This window comes from Hyperolius riggenbachi, chromosome 2, assembly GCF_040937935.1.
Source record: "Hyperolius riggenbachi isolate aHypRig1 chromosome 2, aHypRig1.pri, whole genome shotgun sequence".
In the NCBI taxonomy this organism is placed as follows: domain Eukaryota; kingdom Metazoa; phylum Chordata; class Amphibia; order Anura; family Hyperoliidae; genus Hyperolius; species Hyperolius riggenbachi.
The window spans coordinates 146,450,161-146,468,632 of NC_090647.1; the positions used below are offsets into that span (position 1 = coordinate 146,450,161).

An 18,472-nucleotide genomic window follows, 5' to 3' on the forward strand; every position below is an offset into this window, starting at 1 on the left:
TCCACAAAGCGGTGCAAACTGTTAGCACGCTGGTGAAAAGCCCCTTAGCACGCCTAAACTCAATTTAGGCATGATAAGTTTAGGCATGATGAGTTTAGGCGTGATAAGTTTAGGCAAGTCTGGTGCGCGAAACGTCGCATAGAGTTTAATGGCGCTGCTTTGCGCGCGGGACTTTGCGATCTAAACTTATTTAAACTTATCACGCCTAAACTTATCACGCCTAAACTTATCATGCCTAAATTTATCATGCCTAAACTGAGTTTAGGCATGATAAACTGGTTATCACGCCTAAAGTCTTTAACTGGGATATCACCGCTTTGTGAATCGAGCCCATTGTATTTTCACTTACCCCAGCCACCAAAAGCTGATTGCTCATGTGCCGCTCTGTTGTGACTGCTCTCCTATCCATTGAACAGTACATGTTGCTGTAGCTGAGAAGAGTGTTTGTACACAGCAGAGTTGCCTTGCCATTGAGCAATGATTGTTAAAGAAAACCAGAGAGAAACAATATTAAAAGATTTATACATACCTGGGGCTTCCTCACGGATCGCTCCCACGACGCAGTCCTCAGTCTTCTCTGTTTTGTACCAGGTACCGGGTGTGACAATCCAGCCCCATGATCCCATTGAGATCTGCTCCCGTTAGCGTACGCAGGAAGTACGGGTGCAGACGGACAACAAAGACCGGGTGCTGGATCGTCAGAGGTAAGAAAGAAAAGGCGACAGAGCGCGCCAATCCCGTCTAATCTGCTCCCGTTAGCATACGCAGGAAGTACGGTGAACAGACTGACAATAAAGATTGGTCACGCAGCTGTCGACAATATGTACAGGGACAGTCCTTCACCAATCGCGTATTACTAGGCCACTGTTGCCATGCAGATATCATGCACTAGAGACTGCTGCAGGCAAATTCACTGTGTGCGTAGTAAACGGTCAAGATTGGTTGGAGGTGCCCATACATGTACAATCCTGATTGTATATACAATCGGTAAACTGAAAAAATATCGATTTCGCACTGGAAATCGGGTAAATACACTGCCACCACTCTTCCAGTTCAGTAGGGAGGAAAGAGACCCCCGCTATCATAATACAGTAGCCAGCCCAATCACGTTCAACATGCTCCAGTCACCGTTCGGGGAATAGTCACTTCCGAAGGCTTAAAGACTGTGAGCAATGCGACGTTAAAGAAAGGTTACTGGGTCCATATATGATGCAATCTCGATTGTCTCCAATCGAGAAAACTAAAGTTATCGATTTCGCACAGGAAATCTGGTACTAGCTAATCCTAAAAGGAAGAAACGGTTATTTACAACCTAGCTAGCAAATCAACAATTTATAAGCAAGTAATAAAACAATGCGGTAGTATGACTGACTCTTCAGAGGGCAGATTCGTTATAGCAGCAATCAGATGACCAGAACAGGCACAAGACTAAACGATAAAAATCGTTAGTTTTATTCGAAAACTACATACACACAGCTTACTTTGAATAGTTTGGTTTGATAGAGTAGAGATGAAAAGAAACAGAATGTCCGAATATACAGTTCAAATACCGTTATTGGTAGTCCATGCGGCAATCAAAGTCCAGAATGGCCGATTGCCATGTGGCCCTAGGCCTTTGTGAGAAAGTCCCAAAATGGTGGTTTTGCCATGCGGCCAGAGGCCTTGTGAGAAATCCAATGGAGATTTTGCGCCAGTGTCCCGCTGGCTGCCCAGATGTTATGAGGCCAGGATTTCAGGTACAATGGACCCAGAGCTTTCTGGGCTCTCTGTGGTTATAGCCCCCACTCCAGCAAGGAGGGGTTAGGGGGCTTGGATCACACACCTCTTTGGAAAAGGAGATCTGCCTGCCCCTCGCATGAACACAAAAATATACCTGAATCATGATAGGTGTGCTAATCTTCAAACCATACAGGTTATGTTAAATCTAACAACATTTTCAGGTCGATCAGAATTTAACGATAACAATGATATCAAACTTGGGGGGTTTAGAGTGAACGGTGACCCCAAAATGCATATCTCTGCTTTGGCAGGGCTTACCGTTAATTCGGAAACATCCAATTGTGTGGTTTGTTCCGAATTTCATAATAAGCGGGTTCTAAAGGCCGTTGCCTATTTGGAAAGTCATCTTTATGACAAAACAGGGATTTCATATTTGTGAGATCACAGAAAGGTTTTCCTAAGGTCAGAAGTCTTTTGAAGCTCGGGCAGCAGCCTAGGTGTCAGATCTCCTGCTGAGACTGGGGCCGATCAGTCTGGAGAAAACTGCAATTTATGAGCTTCTGTCAGCTGATATCTACCCTTCATCTGATGGATGAGCTTATAAACTCTCTAGGGGGCTACATACGGCCAGGAAACACCCTGTCCTGTGTAGGTGAGAGATTTTGTAGTTAGAAGCTACCAAAGAGCCAGGGAGCAGAGAAAAAAAAAAGTGGATTTAAACCAAAAAATGTCACTCTGGTTGCTTGCAATGAAACTTGCAAGGGCGCTGTGCCGTGAATGGCGTACGCGCGGTTTTCTCGGGAAACGCGTGCGTCACACTGGGTCATGTAACTTCGGCCAACCGCGGCCAGTCTGCTCAAGCGCATTGCGTTCTCTCCATATCTCTCCGGTGGAGAATAGTACTGCGCCTGCATAATACTATTCTCTGAGAAAGAGATGGAGAGACCGCACTGCACTTGTGCAGACTGGCTTCGACTGGCCAATGTTATGGGATCCAGCACAGAAGATGGAGATACCTGAGGACGGCGGGGTGGGAGCGATCAATGAGGATGGGGCTGGAGGAAGCCCCAGGTATGTATACATCTTTTAATATTATTTCTCTCTGGTGCACTTTTTAAAGAAACCTGAACTGAAAAAACTTATGAGACAATTAATTGAATGTGTAGTAGAAATGATAAATAGAATGTTCCTGCAGTCTTAGAAACCTATTTTCAGTTTAAGAGCAATTGTAATGTGAAGTATAGTAGCCATGACAGTGTGAGGTGGAATCTGGTTCATTCAGCTTTTAGAGGAGAGGTTTAATTACTATTCAGATATGTGAACACTACTGCTGCCCTAGTTATAAACAGTTTATGTTCAGCCAGTTTGTTTGTAAGTTGATTTAGATTGTAAGTTAAGTCCTGTGTTAAAGAGATTCCGTATTGTTAAAATTGCACAAAAGTAAACATACCAGTGCGTTAGGGGACATCTCCTATTCCCCTCTGTCACAATTTCACCGCTCCCCGCCGCATTAAAAGTAGTCAAAAACAGTTTTAAAAAGTTTGTTTATAAACAAACAAAATGGCCACCAAAACAGGAATTAGGTTGATGTACAGCATGTCCACACATAGAAAATACATCCATACACAAGCAGGCTGTATACAGCCTTAAGCAGCCCATACACTCAGCCGATTTTCTGGCCGACCGATCGATCCCGATCGATCGATCAATCGATTGCAAATCGGTTGGCCAATCGACCGATCGACGGCCGATTCCGATCGATTTCGATGGATTTCCATCGAACTTGCAGGGTGGAAAATTTAGGTCGATCTGATGAGATTGCTTATCAGTTTGCATTGGCCTTAATGGAAATCTGATGGCAAAAAAATGCCATCAGATCGAATTTCAATAGATTTCAAACTGAAATCTATTGGAATTCTATCCTGGTAAAAAATGTTCTAAAAACGCATCAGATAGATCATCAGATGCATTTCTTATCTATCTGCTGCCAATCTGACGAGTGTATGGGCACCTTTACTTCTGAATCTCAAGAGATCACTTGTGTGTGTTTACCTTCTGTCCCCAGCTTCTCTCATGCACTGAACATTACAGGCTTCCTGCAGACAGCTCTGCCTATTTCGTTAGTATGTGACAGACCAGCTCCTTTCACAGCCTCCAGAGGAGGATTTTTATCCAGCTCTCTTCTATCACTGATAAGATAGCAGAGAAGCTGCTGGCTTATGTAAATAAAACACACACTGGAGTGTGCATAGAGGAACCGTTCAACACTGAAGAACTTGGCAGCCTTCCAGACACAGGCCGACAAGTCTGACAGGGGAAAGATACATTGATTTATTACAGAGATGGTTATAGTAGAAAGAGCTGCAGTAAGCCAGAACACATTAGAATAGCTTTAGGAACTTGTAGGATGGTAGAAAAAACGTTGTAATTTTTGTTACAGAGTCACTTTAAACATAGTGAAATGTGGATAAATTATTTACTTTCAGACAACTTTGGATATGGAAATATTGGCTATCATTCATAAAAGTGTTGTCGGTAACAATAATCCGTGCGGGAAAATACCGCTGTCGGTATTTCAGCCTTCTAGGTGGTCATGCATAAAAATGTTGCCTGTTGCGATAGGAGTGCAGAGATATGCGCTGTTGGCTGGCGGTAGGCATGCAGAAACAGGAGAAGCTGGCCGAGTCCCTCCATGCGGTGTTCTCTCTGCTGCTGCTTGGGAGGTCTGTCCCATTCTCTTACATGTACTCCGCATGCTTATCGCTACATCCAGGGGAGCGGTAATCCCCGTCCGCATACCGCTTGCGTAAAGTTTTATGAATTTACATTTTGTTACATTTCCGCATGGAATCACCACACAATGCGATAATTTATTGCTCTGCTCGGAAATGTCAGCTTCGCATGCGGAAACAGCCTTTATGAATTGACATTTTGCTCAGTGTTCGGTTAAGTCGGCTGTTTTTAGCATTTTCGCATGCGGGAATGCTTTATGAATGATAGCCATTGTATAAACTATGTCTTTTGATTGTTTTCAACCTGCTTTTAATTTTTTTTAACTACTTACAATAGTTTATACAATACTGTAACACATAACAACAAAACATAAGTAATAAAAAAAAACCAGTACTGTAGGTATGAAAAATTGTAACTTGAGTAGTTTGTAACTAGGGGGACTTTCTGAATGTCTTTATAAAGAGTCTGTGTGCCTAATGCATAGTTTGCACAGATAAAGCACTGCAATGCAAATGAAAGTGAGCACAGACAAGCTCTAAGTAGGCTTGGTACTACATGTGTCCATGTCTATATCATCAAGTCACATCAGAATCAATTTATTTTCGCCAAGTAAGTTTGCACCTACAAGGAATTTGTCTTGGCAGTTGCTTAACAAACACAAACAAAAACAATACAAGGTTTTGTTAGTTTATGTACACTTTAAATGCAGCCTGTATTGAGTTTGTGTACGAAACATTACATCTTTCACCTCTATGGCACACTACAGAAAAATGTGAATAGAATTGTGTTAGTAAATAAGTTTTATGGCTATATATAGTTAACATTAGGAGATAGTTCACTGTACTTGTCTTTTGGAACTTCTAGTTGCTGAGTTATGTTATTGTGTACAGGCAGTGCAGCTTTCATTGCCAGTCATACATCATGCTTGACTTTTCCACTTATACATTGCATCGGTATAGTGCTTTTTAGATTACTTTGTCCTGTTGGCTAGTAATATTCAACTTTTAATTATTTACATCAGCTTTTTCATGGATTCTATTTGTATTGCTCTTCATCTTCAAAATACAAATGTAAAAATAGTCCACAGAAGGCACTCATATATTTACATTTTGGGTGGGAGTTAAACATTGTTTAATCAATTTAACCAATAAGTGTCAATGCTAACAAGGTCTCATGGGGGGAAAAATTGCACATCTATTAGCTTGCTTTGCCGCTGAGCACAATATTTATAAGATGGGATAAATGCAGCGAGACACATAACTAGTGCCTCATTGGATCCCTTCACAAGAGTACTAGTGTAAAAGTCCCCTCTATTCTTGTATTTTGCCAGAAAACAACACTTTATTTGAATTCTAATAAAGCAGCATAGCACAATATTCACAGCACCATTTGCAATACCTTAATAGCTAGCTAATGCATTTTGAACCCTTTTCGGTTCTTAGTCATAGCTAATACTCTTCACAAGAGTATCTTCAGTCAGGTCCATGCCACTAAATTTACTGACCTTCGGACAATAATCCCTGATAGATATAAAAGATCTGTGCTGCCTCAGTTGCTTATTGCAGCCAAAAGTTTAACCTTCCTGGCGGTAAGCCCGAGCTGAGCTCAGGCTATGCTGCGCAGGAAGATATCTCAGCCCCTGGTGGGGCGATTTGCTCCATTTAAAATGCTGTACGCGCAGCTAGCACTTTGCTAGCCGCGCGTACAGCTTGATCGCCGCCGCTCTGCGGCGATCGCCCGCACGCAGCGACGCAAGAGGCCCCCCCCGCCAGAGCCCTGCGCTGCCCGGACCAATGAGTTCCGGGCAGCGCTATGGGCTGGATCGGAGGCGTCTGACGTCAGGACGTCGGCTGACGTCTATGACGTCATTCCGATCGTCGCCATGGCGACAGGAGAAGCCAAACAGGGGAGCGCGTTATATACGCGTTCCCCTGTTTGCTATTGATGCCGGCGACGATCGCACTAGAGGGACACATGCGCCCTCTAGTGGTGTTTCATGTAGCTACCACTCTGGTAGCTTTACATGAAACAAAACAAAAAAAATAAAAAAAAAAAGGATTTTTGCCTATATGGCAAAAAAAATTAACCGCCAGGAGGGTTAATCCCAGTCAAATGAAGACACCTAGATCCTCCTTCATTATATGCTTGGATTAAAAGGATTTTGATGATAAAAGAGGCAGAAAGAACAGATTGCCCTACAAATGGATAGATGGGAGAGTATTTCTTCTAAGTGGATGGGATGGATTGAATTTATGAATTCTGAAGAATATAGGAGGACCGGGGAGACGGGTAGGTGAAAAGGGGGGTGGAGAGGAGGGGATTGGTTATTTTGTTTTTATTTTTGTTTTTTTCTATTTATTTTGTTGAAATATTATTATTTTTTTGTTTGTAGTCAGAAATTTTGTATCAATAAAAATGTATTGTATAAAAAAAACAAAAGAAAAAAACTGACAGTAACCTTGGTGTTCAGTTTCCCCAAGAGTTCTGCGCAAAAAATGATCCAATTAATTTTCATAACCTTTTTTCTTTTCCTATAACTTGCCAAAATGTGTCAAGCAAGGGTCTAGTATACATTGCAGGAGAGTATTGACGTGTATACACATCAAAATAGTTCGCAGCATGTTCTGTATTGACGTGCAGAACCGTCAATACCGCCAGGGAGGTTAAGAAATATAGCAATCTATAGTGCATTTTATTCTGGGACAAATGTACCTTTTATACATATGCATACCCATGTATTTTACAGTTTACGATTTGGTTCTTTAAGGCCTCTTTCACACCAAGACGTTGCATTTTAGGGGACGTTATGGTCGCATAACGTGCCCCTAACGCAACGCCTGGTGGTGTTTAAGGAGGACGCCAGAGTGAGCCGCGTTGTGCAGCTCTTTGTGCGCACTGCGTCTCCGTGGCGCTGATTGGCTGGCAGGACTAAGTGATGCGGAGTGTTCCACTCTGCATCAGTGTTCCACTCCGCATCACGTGGTCCCGCCAGCCAATCAGCGCACAAAGCGGCCGCTCCAGGAAGAAAACACTGCACGTCAGCAGTGCAGTGAATATTAATTAGCCATGTGTCTAATTACTGCGCATGGGCAAGCAGTCTAACTTATAACACACAGTATGCTGCACTTTCACAGAACGTGCAGCGTTACAATGTAACGCAACGTGGGCACTGTGAACAGCCCATTGCTTTTACATTGCTGTGAGCTGGGCTGCGTTACAGGCTGCACTAACATGCGCCTGTAACGTCTTACTGTGAAAGCAGCCTTAAGGTGAAAGTTTATAAGAGGCTGCAGTAAATCACAATAGTATATTCATTTTATTTCATGCATCATAGGCTGGTATAAATGTTGCAAGTCATAATATCAACCCAACACTGCACATTGCTTCTATTGCATGAGCTTGCTACTGGCTAACATAGTCACTAGTCTTGCTGGTTCTGCTTTCCATCATTGCCTTGCTGCTGTATTGCTCTTGATTACTGCTTGTGGTTCTGTGGATTGGAATGACACGCATTGCAAACATGGTTTTAAATGCATCATCCACCTTTAAAAAAAAGAAAAAACTCTTGGATTCATATAACATTATACAGTAGCAGTGCATTAAAGTTCATGTATTGAATAAACAATTATGGCTTACAAACAGCCCTTTCATGGGCATAAAATGTTCATATACTAGAACACTAGTGATAAACAGTAATGGTCCTGTAATTATTCAGTACAAGAAAATGCAATATTTAGACACCATTTACTGGGTAGGTTTGAAAATTACAAAATGTCCTTCATTTTCTGTAAACGTTGAACACAGTATTGAACTGGTGCTTCAATATCCAATTATTCCAGAACATAAAAATAGCAAAGGCAGTGTTGCTTTCTTTAGGTAGGCAACTGGTTTATGAAAAAATATAAGTACTTTCTTGAAACTCACATCAGTTTGCATCATTAGACATCATTAGCAGCCCCATTACATTTTCATAAGCAAAAGCAGGGCTTTGACATGTTAAAACACATTTTAAAGTTAGCATCAAATCAAAGTAGGGTCCTTATGGGTGTTAGAAAGTATAATACAATACACATAAGAAACAATTCCTCAAGATAATGTATAGGGTGTACATTTAAACAATTGGGCACAGTGGGAAGCCAAAAGAAGTTTGCTCTAGCCAAACACCTGCTCTTGCTCATTACTATTCCCTCATTGAGTTGTTGCAACTCGGGGAGGGGGAATCCGCTATTGCTGGTGTGAAAACCACTTCGTCTTTTTGCCAATTTGAGCTCCGTTTTTTGTCAGTGAGTACTGCTATAGCCGTAATTCACATTACAGCCTATGGAGGTGCCCAAGTCAATGACACTGCAATGAAATTAGCTGTATGCTTTGTCTTCTTTATAGGTATTCTAGTTGTAAACTATTATTTTGAACACTAAAAATTGATAATAAACAATATGGCATAAAAGTTTCAGTGTCACAACTGTAGAAAGGCATGTGGATAGTCATGTCAATGGCTGTCATATGCATATACTGTATGCACATTATATTCACAGATACAAAATATATTAACAGTCATTATTGCATTATCCAGGCAGTGAGGTAACGCACAAAAATAGACATAGAACATGCATAAAGCGCTATAGGGTAGTCAGAGCATTTCAAACACCTTCATAATATAGGCCTGATGTGTGATTTATACAGCAGCACTGACTTCCTCAGAGTCAACAAGGTCAATGTGCATGATGATAATGTTTTGATAAGTTCTGAGAGTGCAAATCCCCAACTGGCCAGCTTACAAAGTGATGAAGGCTAGCAAAAGAGGTCACCCGAGGAAGCAACATCCTGTAGATAAAACCCATTGGAGATCTAAACATATTGTGCAGAGCCTGATTTATTCTTACCTTAGGCACAGTTGGGTCAACTATTAGACAAACTTAGTTTGCATTACTACACTGCATATCTTCAAATGAAGACTTTACTAGGGTAACAGCTTAACGATGAGATTGAGTTAAAAAATCCACCAGAAGGATATCCTGTGTGCAGGGCCGGGCTGAGGCAGAGGTGGAAGAGGCTCCAGCCTCAGGGCACAGTGTAGAAGGAGGTGCACAACTCACTAAGCTATCATTCCCCTATTATGTTTGAAGCAGAGAGAAATAAGAAAAGGGGATACATGGCAGTGACTGCAAGCCAGATAACTAGAGATTAAGGTGTGTGTGTGTGTGTGTGTGTGTGTGTGTGTGTGTGTGTGTGGGGGGGGGGGGTGTTGGGGGCCCTGGGCCGCCTCTTAGTCCAATAGCGATTAAAGTTAAGACAAAACTGATTAGATAAGCTATAGAAATAATCACTTAAATAAGACTTTCTTGGCATTCTGTATTCTTCTTATTTTGGTTTTAAAGATTAAAAGTCTAGATTTCAAGATTATGGAAAAACAGAGGGAGATCGAGCACCCACATTCGTGTAGTATGTTAAAAAGAACAATTATAAAGGCAATTGCATGTGAAATGATTCTCACAAATATGGGTTACCACTAAGGTAACCATTGTAAAGGCAAGTGGAGAGATTCGATCCAACCCCACTCCTGTTAAGAAGTCGCTCTCTGTAGTTGGGAAGATAGGGGGTACCACCCCTCCACCGGCTGTGGATACATAGGGGGTTCCACCCTTCCACCAGCAGTGGAAAAATGGGGGGCTACCACCCCTCCACCGGCTGGGGATACATAGGTAAATAACTGATCGTAACAGAGGCGCCAAAAAGGATAAAACACACTAAAACCAGTTTAAAAATTGGAGGTGGACTTACCTGCGCCATAGAAGACTCAGTTGGTCAAATGCAAGTAAACACACTTTACTGAACACACCAAAACAGCCATGCAATGCGTTTCACATGTATTTCACCCACTTCTTTAGGCAATATACAGAAATAACTGTTCTTGAGCTTTTAGCAGACACATTGAAATATAAAAATGTAAAGTTTATCACCATCCTCTCACTAATACATGGGCCCCCTCCAGCACTTCACTGGTAGTCACTGCTCCCTCTTATGTAATTATCCCAGCACTGGTGGATGTACATTACCACCTCTGTGGTGCTCCTGAGCCTTCTCACGTGTTCTGTAAGATGACTTGGAAGTAGCAAGATGAATCCACCAATGCTGCACAACTTTGCATGGTGGAAGGGATGGGTAACATGGTGGCTCACTTGTTATTTTGAGGATGGGAAGGGCTTTCAAGATGGCCATATATGTAATGGTGGGGATTCTAGGAGTTTCATGGTTGCCATATTTGCTAAGGGAATAGGGAGGGTGTCACATTGATTGCACTTGCTATGCATGGGGAAAAGATGTCTTTGCAAGTCCTTTTGATATAGGTAGGGGAAAGGGAATCATTAAATTCACATTGTTTTGGGGCGTCTTGGTGATTACACTTGTACATGGGCCGTGTAGCTGCACTTGTTATGGATGCAGGTAGGCGGGGGGTATTAAGGACTTTTTAGGGGCCTAACGACTTGTAGATTGATGACTGCTGGGCAGGTGGTGGTGGTGGGGAGGGGGTCATATATGTGATGATAATTCAACTTGAAAAGAAATGTTACAGAAATTGCATAAATCCACAATCTTGGACACATACACAAAGTCAGATTAATTCTTCAGTGCTCTCTGTGAAGCACTATAGAACATGCCAGCGCTACATAGATACATCATTAAAAAAACAACAATAATATTAATAAAATAATAATACATTATAATAATAAACGTTAAAATGTCTTATAGTTTTTATCCTATTCCAACCCATCCAGAAAAGTGATGGAGGGACACCAATTAAAAAAAAAAAAAAAAAAAAGTACTGTAATTATCTATGCAGTGCATATATAAAAATATTTTGTTCATTTACAACTGTTCACTGATAATGCTAGCAAAGGTGGATGAAGTAATTAATGTTATCATCTCTGCTATATGATTGTAAGTATTGTGACAGGCTCAGCCAGGACTGGACACACATTAACCCAACATGTGAATGTATGAATACATAGATGTAGCATGCTGGGCTAATACAACCAGAGCCAGAAGAGCCAGTGAATTGTGGACCATATTCAGGGGGCTGGTCTAACTTCATTCCATTCACTCACCTTTCTACACGAGTGTGGTTGCTGATTCACCTGCCTCTTAGTCAGTGGACCATCTAGTGAGGGGGAGCTGATTCTTGCCCTGAAGAAGCCCAAGTGTCCTCTACTGACCATTTTCAAAATTAAATGGGCCACCAAATCCAAACGTACTGCTTATGAATAACTAATAATAAATACACATTAACTAAATTGTATTTGGTATTTAATGTATCTGAGATATTTTCGTACTAAGAGTTGGTTAAAGGAGTCTGTTACAAGCCAATTGTCCTATGTGAAAAGCCTCAGAAGGAAGCTACTACCTCTTCGAAGTTGAAATTTCGCTTTTAGACCATGACACCACCAACTATAAATTAATGTTTTTCCTGGTTTGCTGCTACAGAACAGGATCTGGGGCCTGGTAGTCTGAGAATGTCTTCTGTTGTAGGTTTAGTCTTTTTATAAGAAACTATGAAGTCAAAACTAAAGATGCTATGCATGAATTTCTTTAAGAAAGTTATACCGACTTTGGCGATGTATGAAGTGTACCCACTTCTTGTTATTAGAGCCCACTTCTGGTTATTAGTCGCACCACTTTGCAGCTGAGTCCTGCTGTGTTCTTTGTATCAGAGATACAAATTGCCACAGAATAAGCGAAAGTGGGCGCACAAGGGGACTACGAGGGTGAGTTACACTTCATACACCGCCAAAGTCTGTATAACTTTGTAGAAGAACCCCATGCATACAATCTTAAGTTTTGACTTAATTTAAAGACATTACATTTAGTTTTGTTTTGTCTATAAAAAAGAAATCTATAGTTTGTATTTTGTGTTTTTGCCTATAGACTAGATTAACAAATACTATTTCCTATGTTCCATATTGAAATGAGAGTAGTTTATATACAGTATATATCATTCTAAAATAGTTTAAGAATGGTAGTTGAAGTTTTGAGCCTAATGGACCTTTGCATTTACTTTTATAAATAGATCATAGAAAACTACAGACATAATCTAAGTGTAGGATCTTATTAATGCCAGCTGACCTGGTTAGTTATTGTACACAAGAGTTTTTTTCAGCTCATGTGCAGTGTTAAGAGACCACTATCATGAATTGAATGGCATTGCAATAAAGTCCTTAGGGCCTGTTTCCTGCGTTTCCTGCATGCAGATTCGCATAGACAATACAAGTGGATGGGACTGTTTCCACTTGTCAGGATTTCTGAGCGTTTTTCTGTGCAGAAAAATCTGCATGGCAGAGCCATCAGAATTTGCATACCGCATACCGCTATGCGATTCACATACAATGTATTTAATAGGAAATTCGCATGCGGTTTTGGTATGCGAATTCTCATGTGAATTCGCATACGATTTCGCATAGAAACAATGGAAAAGCACACAGGCACTGCCATGGTTAAATTCGCATACATAGTCATCCATGCGAAATCGTATGCAAACTCGCATGAAAATTCGCATACACCCGCATGCGAAATTCGCATCCGCATGTACATTTTTTTCCACGGCGATTCCCACCGCACAAGTGGAAACGGGCCCTTATCCAAATTGGCAGCATTTCAGTAATTTTTTTTTCATTAGCATTTATTTAAAATTCCACAACTTCTGATGTACACACAATGGCTTAACTAAGGAGCTTGGGCCCTGTTGTGCGAGTTTTACATGGGGTCCCAACAACTCTATTGCTATGGAGCCCAAAAACCTATCAAGGACAGCTGCAGAGTCAGAGAGGTGTATTTGGAGGAAAGAAACAATTTGTTAAGATTTACCACTATGGAATGCACATATAGGGGTGTTCATTACCAGCACAGCACCAGTGAAAAGCTAATAAAATGAATGAAGGAGGGCCCCTTTAGTCCAGGGGACCTGATGCGGTCGCTAACTCTGCATCTCCTATTGCTAAGCCACTGTGTACACATTACTATAGTAAATATGCATCATAGGTATTCAGGAACAGTTCATAAGGAGGGATTGGGAGGTAGGGGTAAATAACAGATGCAGGAGGAATAGAATTGTTGAATTCTATAAACATATATTTCAGTGCTATTGTAAGTGAGCTGTGTCTGTGAGTGTCTCCGCTGACCAATGATTTCCTTCCTACCTCTCTGAGCAGTGAATACCTCAGTAGCCAAAATGGAATGCTAAACATCTATATTTCTCAATATTTCTCATATTTTTCTCTGCTGTACTCTCTGCATAGACTTGTTGCTCAGCTATCAGAAGGAAGTAAAATGATTAGCTGATAAAAACAAAGCCAGAGTCACTCATTTTTGCTATAGGCATCCGAATAAAAAAAAAAAAAAAAAAGCAGCCAGCTTCTTTCCTGTTCTGTACATAAAGGAATTAATCTGTCTTCTGTGTACCTAAAAATGTTCTGTTCCAACACTATCACTGGAATTCAATAATACTGTCTCCTCTTGTTATTCAATAGCATACTATTGATTAACAAGAGGAAACAGAATTAAAGACTACAGTATTCAGACAAGCCTGGAGTGGTGGAAAACGCCCCTAAGTGTCCCTTAGCACACTTAGACCTGCATTATAGGTTGCCACATCTGGTGAGTCTATATACATTGGGTGTGGTGGTGCTGCTCATCCACACTTAAATGGAGGCTGTTTGGAACCCATAGTGGCCTATAAGTGATATTGGATTACATGGACAGGAAATAGACTGTATTGGTCAGGTGTAGAGTAATGCATTACTGTTAAGCAGCGCCATCCTTTTATTGATGCATATTGAAATGCAACTTTTCTTATAATGCCATTCTAAATTGATCTTAAATTTGTGATACTGATCCCTTAAAGATGCATTGGAAACTTTTTACTGGTCTACACAGTTCTTTAGCACATTAAGTTCCGGGGGCATTATGAAATAATATGAACATCAGTAAAGACTTCAATGTTTCATGTGGTATAGCAAACAATTTCAAGTTAACATTAGTCTGCCACTAACCTCCTAAATTAAATTTCATACTGACTGGTCATTTATAAATTTTACATAAAAGTAACTGTCAAGCATTCATTGTTACTTTTTATTGGAATTGGTAAAAAAGTAACATTCATGTAAATGGAAAATTTACATGTAAAGGAGTGAGATTTTGTCAGTCAATAAAGAAACTATAATGCCTTTGACTGCAGCCTTTTATGCTCTCCATCTGTACCATGGCTTCTTATTTTAGATGGATCTCCCAGTGATCTATAACCTCCATGCTTTCTTCTGTCTTTAACATCTTCTGTGTGTCGTGTTTCCAAATGTTTTCCAAGTGTTGTTCATGAAGTAGTTGCTGACTCTTGCCCTACATCCTCCAGGTTTCTCATTGGACTCGGGGTGGGGGGTGACAGGCAAGGAAAAGCTGAGCTTTGTAAGCGGGGCCCCCCGGGCAAATCACACAGGTGCCGTGGTTGTTCTGCGCCGGGAGAGTGGAAGCCAACTTGTGCCAGAGCTAACTCTTTGGGGAGAGACTCTGGCTTCATCCTTTGGTTACTCTGTAGCACTGGAGGATCTCAATGCTGATGGGTAAGTGAAATTTCAACCAATTATATACCATATGTGGATAGGATTGAACTGAAAAACTTATTGCAGATATTTTTAAATGCTTTGTGGCCAATGATCTTTTCCTTTAACTTGTAATTGATAGCACACATTGCAACAATATAATTGGCATCACCAAGAATAAGCAATAGTGGCATGTGTCTATATGCTTCACAAAAAGATTGTATTAGCACTATTCTTATTGAATTAGGTTTCCTTATTGGGTTAGTTTAGGTGCAAGTTATCAGTGTTTCACTTAAAGACTGAAAAGTATAAATATAATAACATCATCTATTTGTTAAGCTAAATAAGTGACAACCAGCTGTAAAGGCCTTGTTATTTACTAATGTTCACAGCAATTCACAAAAAATGTATTTCAAGATTAGGGATGCTTGGAACTGCTAAATTCTGAATACGTCGGAAATTCCAAAATCTGTCTAGTAATTCCAAATTCTGAGCGGAAATTTGATGAAATTGTGGATTGTATGGACAACGGCTTTAAGAGCCCGTCACATCATGGACTGTGCAGGCTGGTATAGTTTAGGGTTCGGAGCCCCACTTCAAATACTCGCTATACCAGCATGCATGAGTTACAGTTATTAGGGGTGAAAGAGGTTTAGGTGGGAGGAACCCACGTTGTCAGTTTTCTTAAAATGTACATAAGACTCAGAACTCCATATGTATTAACGTGTGCTGCAGCAAAATTTAATTTTACAGAGTTTAAAAAACATTTTGGGCCTCATCCTGTTAGAGGTGATATGTAACTTGCTCATGCAAGCTACTTATCACCTGGCCATAGCACAAGGATTACTGACAAATCCAATTGCCGGTTTCACTTGTGCTATGGCCAAGTGGTAGGAGCATCACACACCTGACGTCCATCACAACCACTTACCCGACTTCAGCTCTGGCATTGTACCACGTACCACTGTGATTGCAACTGCTGCCATTCTCTCCTGTCTTACTCGGAGCCCCAGCAAATGCATCTTTGAATGTCCCACTAGGGCTCTTCATTGTCCATTATCCAGATTCTCATATGTAGCAGATGAATAGGGAGCCCCAGCAGAACATTCAAAGATGCTTTTGCTGAGCCTGAGACCCGCTGGTGGTGAGTGTCCAGGAGTGATTTGTAGGCAGTGCCCGACATACAGTGTGGATGTCAGCTGAGAGGAGGGGACTGGCAAGTAAATATTGGCAGATAAGACAGCCAGGACAAAGCTGTATTCACAGCACTAGCCTTGCTTTCTGATTTTCGCTTTTAACTGTAGATACGCTTTAATTTTCATGCTTGGCCTTTCCCTAATTAACCTTTACCTCATTCGCGCCTCCCCTTCCCCATCATGCATAATGTTGAACTGAGGAAGCCACTTGGATGGGTGATGAAACTTTGGTCAAATCTCTTAAAAGGTCCAATTAAATAGGACTTGCTTCTGCTAGATAAGCCCTGACCTGAGCTGAATAAATAAGATGTACCTGAATAGACACAGGCTTCAAAGATCCAATAAAAATTCAAGGTACTTCATAAATAATTTAGAAATGCATGTAAGAAGCTAACCACAAAGGCCTGTGCACACTAGTCCATTGAAGTGGCACAAAGCAGAATACTGAACAGTTAGTTGTGCATAGGAATCCCCCCCCCCCCCCCCCTCAATAACACATTTATCTTAATTACTCCAGTAAAACCAACTTGTTTATTTTTGTTCACATTTTATTTCATGTCCATTTTCCAGCTTATTGTTTGTCTCTCCCATTGTGTCTGTGAGTGTGTTTCTCAGTCATTTATAGTTTTTGTAATTTTCTGATCTTTTGTTTTATTCAGCTGGACTGATGTGTTGGTGGGTGCTCCCAATTTTTATTCACGGAAGGATGAAATTGGTGGTGCTGTCTATGTGTACATGAATACAGAAGGGAAATTGGACAGTTCTCCTCCCATACGACTGAATGGGACAGACAGTTCCATGTTTGGATTAACAGTGGGCAGCTTGGGAGACATCAACCAAGATGGATTCAATGGTAAGCATATAGAGGCATGATTTAAAAGTTTCCTGGAGTAGTGAATGGTAGTTTTTAGAATGTACCTTGTTGTACAACAACACTTCTTGACTGTATGACAATATGAACCCTCCAATTGCAGAATTGATTCTAGAGTGTTTCTTAAGGGGAAAGTCGCCCAGTAAATGAATATAATATTTGGGAACATAAGTGGGGACTGCATTTTCTAAAGGATCCCTTAAGGTGGCCTTGCATTGGCAGATGATCAGCAGATTTGACATTCAGATAGATTCCTCTCTGAAAGAATCTGATCAGAGAGGGATCTATTGCGGCTAGTGTAGTGCACTCAGATTTCCAATAGATTTATTTTTTAAACCTGTGCAGCTGTCTCCATCGGCCAGGTCCCCCAGGCCTCCCCATGAATCTGTGCTTAAGCTGAACTGTTCGCAGACGCACCTCCTCTATTCGGTCTCCCTGCATCCCTTCGTGTTTAATTATCCTATCATTTACAATCTACTTGCAGTCTATTGCTGTTGTCCACAGCTTTTTTTGTGTAAAGATCATGGAAACGTCATTCATTGGCAGTTTCCATTGATTCACTCTTCATGTGGGTACATAGCTTTACTGTTAGCTTCCATTGAATAAATTCATCTGTTCAGAATCTTCTCAGCCTCAAACTAGTTTGAGACAGCTTGTAACCATTTTTCTGCTTCTGTCCACACAGATATTGCCATAGGGGCACCATTTGATGGAAGTGGAAAAGTATTCATATATCATGGAAGCCGAGCAGGATTAGTGACCAAACCTGCCCAGGTAGCATGGATGTTAGTCCTATACTTTGTGATGTCAAAGCAAGCTTTATCATATGCCTAAAATAATTTGAATTTTCATTCATTCTTTTAAGGTTTTTTCACACATTTAGTGCTTAACCTCAAATTTAAATGGTTTGCTATGCCTGTGGAATCCGGTGTTTATCGGCACAGCAGCAGTACTTTAGTGTACTTGGACAACAGCCTTTGAATTTCCTACTGCGCAGACCTCCAATGCAGACATGCAGTAGACTGCTGTCTTGTGGTGCAGCCCTGTCTGTGCCATGCCCCTCTGTACTCTGAATAGTATGATGATTTAGCAATCAGGAACAATAGCCCCACCACCAGATCATACTTCCATCACTCTCAACTATGCTGTTTTAGGTTAAATGGCCAAAGTTTTAAAATAAAATTGTTATCCGCAGAAGGGCTTACAGTTGAGCACTCTGCTTATTAAAGGTAGGCATACACTCTGTAATATATGCTTTACCAGGGAAATTTCTCTGATCGAAAATCAGACGTGACATTTCTATTCCCTTACCATTGTACATTTCTTTGTATCAATTTCAACAACAAAAAATCTGGGATACTGCATGG

At 40.9% G+C, this 18,472-nt stretch overlaps 1 protein-coding gene across 4 annotated transcripts in view; it reads left to right on the forward strand.

The window, feature by feature from the left end:
- Nucleotides 1-18,472, forward strand: part of ITGA7 (integrin subunit alpha 7) — a 243,330-nt gene that overhangs the window by 167,351 nt on the left and 57,507 nt on the right. For all 4 annotated transcript variants that reach the window (XM_068267657.1, XM_068267654.1, XM_068267656.1 and 1 more), the window contains 3 exons: nt 14,852-15,059; nt 16,894-17,087; nt 17,791-17,879. In XM_068267657.1, the coding sequence (XP_068123758.1) occupies nt 14,852-15,059; nt 16,894-17,087; nt 17,791-17,879 (491 nt within the window). The remainder of the gene's footprint in view (nt 1-14,851; nt 15,060-16,893; nt 17,088-17,790; nt 17,880-18,472) is intronic.